Below are 5,583 nucleotides of genomic sequence, written 5' to 3' on the forward strand. Positions count from 1 at the left end.
GCCTGTAAAATCTTCTATCACTCTATTAACATGTCATTTAAATCTTTTCCAATAAAACGTTTTTCTTCAAAATGCATTCTTTGTATTAATTTTTCTAAGTTATTTCAAAATTTAAATTTTAAACACATATGAAGCCTACTTGAGGAGCATTAACACTTATAATATTGATAATCTTAGCATCAACAATAATATTTAATGTTATAATTCTATTATTTTCTACTCTTATCTATAATTATACCTACACCATTTCTTATAAGTCTACTACTAGAATATCATAGTTTAAATATTAAACTATCAATCTTATTTGACTTTCCTCCAACCCATTTAGTTTTTAGAATGCATAGAATATTTATCTTCCTATAAATCATAATATTAATTCCATTATTTAACAATGTACTCGGGCGACAATGTAGCGGCCTTTGTACGCTTCTCGATCTATTCAGGCCATACAATACATCGCTTTTAGGGAACATCAGGGAACATGAGAACACTTAAAGAAATAAGCAATTTGACAACCCTTAAAAGAAATCATATTGACTCATATAAAAAAATTAGAGTTTAGAGATTTTAAGCGCTTAGAGAAAAAAATTGTTGGAGAAGTGAAATTCCTTGTGAAAGAAGCAAACTTGGGTAGGAGGAGGTGGGCACAATGGCGTCTGAAGATGACCAATAGTGGCAGAGGGTTGGAGAAGTTGGCAGCTGACTGTGAGAAATGAACTGGGCGAAGTCTCGGTCTCACGATCTCAATTTGTTTGTGTGCATGCATCTTAGGGTATTAGCTTTTAAGAATCAAATTATAAATTGATGAAATCAAGAATTCTGTACTTTTTATTTTATTTGAGCAATCGTGCATTTTGTTTTCTTTTCTTTTTTAGCTATCCAATGATGGGAAAGCATCCAATGATCATGGTAGGTAGTGCATATGGCTTGGTAGACCTTTGGTTTGCTGGCTCGATTAGTCCCTGACTGCTGGTGGTTCTCGGGTTGGCTGTTTTGGAGCATTCGGTTTTGAGCTGATTCTCTAAGTTGCTTGAGCTGAAGTTTAGTAGCTCATAAATATCTGAAAAGGTACCTCATTATGAAGTTTACTTTTGGAGTGGCCTTGTCCCTTCCCCTTCCCCTTTTCTTCTTGTCTCTTGGAGGACCATGGCTTCTTTTAAAATGGTGGCTGAATTCAGAGCATTAGACTTTATAATAAATGTGCTTTAACTCTTGGGAGTTCGGCCAGCCACTGTTTTTCCGTGCTTTGATGGTTTCCCAAGCCTGTGTTGCTTTGGATTCTTGCGGGCTGCTTACTTCCGAGACATGGACTCCTTGGATTCCTGTTCTGGTTTTATGAGGAGCTGAATTCCGAACTGGAATGTAATTTCCTGTGGGTTTGCTGCTTTGAACTCACGGCCTGAGGTGCTGGCTCCTTGGTTCCGTGAGGTGCTGGCTGATTTTCCGAAATCTGTGGCTTTGCTGCTTTGAAATTCTCGATATACTAACTGCCTCTTTGGTTCCTGGTTTGGGTGTTTATCCGTAAATTTTGGGGGAAGTTTTCTATGCCTTTTATGCTTTGGTTCTAATGGAAATTAAAGACATGTGGCTCTTGGCATTCCTCTCTCTTGCCTATAAATATGAGAAGATGTTATGAAGAAAAGGAGTTGATATTTGTGAGCATATTTGCTAGTAACCTGCGGGTTTATTCGGAAATCCTGCGGGCTCTTTCCAACCTTCTTTTCTAATCCCTTCCGGAAATCCTGCGGGCTCTTTCCACCCTTTCTTCTCGGCCTTCTAACCTCTTTCGTCTCTCCGCAAGTGCCACTCCATCTGTATCCTTTTTCTCAAAGTAAAGCAACTTTAGGGTGTCGTATCAGAGTTGATTTGAAGCATCTGTTGAAGAAATTGGCCAATCTTGCAGTGGTGGACCATCGGTTTGCTAGTTCTTTGCACTTTACTTATTTAACCTACAAATTCGATGCATGTGAGGAACCCACTCTGACGGTTGTCTGAGGATAGCGTCTTTTTAAGTTTCTTTATTTCTTTAAAATCTCCTGGCATCTTTTGTTGTGTTTGTCAAGTTTTGGGTCATTTGAGTTTATTTAACAAAGTTTGTTTTAAGTTCTTCTCATTTTGTCAGTGTTCTTCTTGTGTTCAAGAAATATAGGGTCCCCTATATTCCTTATCTACATCATAAATAAAACCTATAGCTTGAAGTGTACATCTCAAACTTTTGAGGTGAGCGCACGTCAAAAATTGTGAGGTGTATGCCTCACTAAAACCAAATGCGACGTACACCTCAAACTGAGGCATGCCTCAAAGCATAAAGTCATGGAGTTGAGACTAGATAGAGTGGATTCCATAGGTGAGTGGGAATCCCAGGATGTTTTCACACTTTCCCTCAAGTGAATGAATGAATGACATCTATTACAAATTTGCTTGATAATTTTTTGAAAGATTGCTCTTGGCAATTTAATAAACCAACTAAGAGCGGGAAGAATGTTATGCATACTTGTACTAACCATCTATTGGAGAACAATTTATTGGCTTCCTTAAAAGCCTACCCAAAATTGTTTGGATAAAGGCCAATGATGATGGTGGTGGATGCTATATGGAATAGACAGTGAGGACATTCCTATCCTGGTTTGAAATAGCGTGCAACAAGAAAGGTGTTCTAAAACTGTAATAATCGTGTGTATTATGTTTTTGTTGAAACATGTTAATTTTAAGCAATTATTATAACCAGCTATAGTATATATAAAAAACTTTAGTCTTGTATTAGGGCACTTTAATGAAATTAATTTACTGCTGAATAAAATTGAACGATTTATGTTTCCACTTTCTAAGACATTTTTTATTTTTCTCTCTTTCCCCTTCTTTTGTCCCTTCTCTCTCTTATCTTCTCCATTAAACGATTAAGTCTACTTAAAGAACTATTCTTTTCACAATTTTCGTTTTTATTCCTGGATTCTTGTGTATAATGTCTTCTTAAATATCCTTGTCCTGGAAGCAGCTCTAAAAAAAAATGCTGTTTTTTTTGCCCCCAAAGTCTCAATTTTCTTCTTATAGAGTCATTAAAGAATTATTGTCATGCGCTTTGAGCTGCTTTTCTCCAGGGCAAGAACAGTTGTCAAGGTTGGAGGAGATGCTATCTTTTGAAAAGGTACTCTTGCAGCGATTTCCTTTCAGTTTCTTGCTGTTCTATTTTGATGCTTGCAATGCGCATGAACATATAGTTCTGTATATTGAAGAGTATGGGATACATTTTGCTAGAGAAGAAAACAGAACGTGGCACATGCTTGTTTTACTGTTTAGTTTATATTATTAATATGCTTTAGCAACATACTTCTCTGTCCTATAAAGAATCACATGAAAACCTTATTGAGAAGTGCAAGAAAGGAACAATTCCGCAGAAAAAGAAAAGAAAAAAATAATAATAATAAAAAATTACAAGAGGAACTATGATGGCACTTAATTTGTTTTATACTGAGATCTATTTTTTTTCTAATTTATGTCGAAAAAACTTCAATTCTGAGACCTGCGCCTTTTCTAAATGTTGAAACCAGCATCCTCAGATACATTCCAGTTGTAGTCATTCCTGGTTGAGCAATACTTACTGCATGATGCTCCAAGATCTTTAGTTTTTGGCTTTAAACATATCTGGACTTCTATTTACATATGAAGAGGGGATTGCACCCCATTCAGTAATTAAGAGGATTATAAAACGTTTTTCCCCTTACGGGTTTTATATCTAGCAGATGTTACTTAAATTCTCAGCTTTCATCTTCCCACACAGATTAAACTAGTTTTCCCCAGCTAGATAGTTATTTGCACCATAGGCTTTTTTGAAGGGTGTATTCGGCAGTTTATTCATCTTAATTTTACAGCAACTTCCACAGTTCCTCTTGGCTAAATATATGACACAGATAACAGGACAGAGCTATATTAAAGTTGGATGTCATGTTCAGAAAGATGGGCTGTTTGTTTAACTCTCTCTTAAGTTCTGTTTGAAGTGACTAAAACTATAAGTAAAAGCTAATTTAGAACTGTTGTCGGAAAAATATATTTTTTAAAAACTGCTATGGGTGCTATAAAATTTTTCCTCATTAAAAAAGTTGGACAACGATTTACATACAGCTATCACAATTTTGCAGATTTTGTTTGAAAATGTTGTTTTTAACTATAGAAATTTTTGTAAAGCAGCAAAAACGTTATTGCCAACCAAGCCTACTGCAGCTATGGTAAAACAAAACCGAGAGAAGTCTGTCCGAAATGAACTATTAGTTTGGTTCTAGTGACAGAATGTCTTCTCAATAAAGAAATAGTGGTGTCTTTTGACGATTGTCGTCAAGCTGGACCAAGGCTTTCCATTTCTCAATTTTTGCCAGGAGGATACCCATTTCGTTCATCACATGATGCTTTCTTCCTCTACCACTGCATCTTGTGTAATAAGGTTGCTGTCTGTAGCTTCATTAATATTTGTTATTGTCTAAAGTTTGTTGACATCGGATTCTAGCTTTTACGTGTTCTTCTTTCTGTTGCTGCAAAAAATTTGCAGTTATTTGGAAGGAGAAAACTGCTTTTGGTTTGAGTGAAATCATGTGCGTATAATACTCCGTTCTCACTTCATTCTTAGGCTTTGTTTGGGACGGCTTTTTTATTGCTTCTTGAAGCAACATTTTAGTACAAAAATTTATTTTTTTGTACTAGAAAGTAGCTTTAAGAAGCAGTATAAAAGCCATCCCAAACGAAGCCTTAATATGCTTCAAAAACTTTAGTTTTTATGGGATATAATTTTATGGTGCCTTGCAGTTAGTTTCATTTCAGGTCTTCTCCCACATAGGCCATTGATATATTCCACCATTCACAATAACTCCGTCCTGTTTCTTTCCTTTTTTCTTTGTGCAGTTTTGATTATGCTTGAACATTGCCGCTATTTAGGGGTCTGATAATGTTTAGCAAAAGGAATTGCATAAATTGCTGAAATGCCGCAGTTTGCAGATTGGGGTGTTTTATTGTTTGACTTTTTCACATTTATCAGGATAGGAACAATAATTTACAGCAGCAGCTTGATGCGCTTTCATTTTCAAGCAAAAGAAAGGTGTCCAAGGCGAAGGGTCCAGAAAAATTATCCCTTGCTTATGATAACATAGGAACTAAAGAATTGGTGATTTCTGAAGCGGAACAAACAGGTGAATGGGTGTCTAAATTATATATGCTTTTCTTTATTTGACCTTTGAATTAGCATTCTTATTAGGAGCAGTGAATATAGAATTGCTATACCATTGAATAGTCGGACCTTGTTTAAGGAACATTAAAATTTTGAACATGCTGGATTTTTATTTCTTGTTTATATTGCATGCCAAATTGATAGCACCTGATGAATTAAAAATAGTCCATAGAGAGAGAAAGAGAGATGATTTCAAAGTAGCCATAAGACAAGATTTATTTACCTTTTATATTTTAGCAACTTTAAATTTATGCATTTAAAATTTGTTATGAATGGTGAAAGATGCATGAGGTTAAATAATCCTACACTTTTTAAATCTACAATCTCTCTTTCTTTATATATATATATACAACACCCCACCACCCCCCCCC

General features: G+C 35.5%; 1 protein-coding gene across 2 annotated transcripts in view; it reads left to right on the forward strand.

Moving 5' to 3' along the window:
• Nucleotides 1–2,095: 2,095 nt before the first annotated feature.
• Nucleotides 2,096–5,583, forward strand: part of LOC110116387 — a 9,511-nt gene continuing 6,023 nt past the window's right edge. Inside the window, exons 1-3 of one of the 2 annotated variants that reach the window (XR_003701475.1) lie at nt 2,096–3,145; nt 4,186–4,435; nt 5,024–5,174. Coding sequence is in view for 1 of the 2 variants with exons in the window: in XM_020849930.2 (XP_020705589.1) it covers nt 3,008–3,145; nt 5,024–5,174 (289 nt within the window). In the remaining variant the exon portion in view is untranslated. The remainder of the gene's footprint in view (nt 3,146–4,185; nt 4,436–5,023; nt 5,175–5,583) is intronic. The other variant, XM_020849930.2, reaches the window with a different exon arrangement.

Source organism: Dendrobium catenatum, unplaced genomic scaffold (assembly GCF_001605985.2).
Source record: "Dendrobium catenatum unplaced genomic scaffold, ASM160598v2 fragScaff_scaffold_847, whole genome shotgun sequence".
Classification (NCBI taxonomy): domain Eukaryota; kingdom Viridiplantae; phylum Streptophyta; class Magnoliopsida; order Asparagales; family Orchidaceae; genus Dendrobium; species Dendrobium catenatum.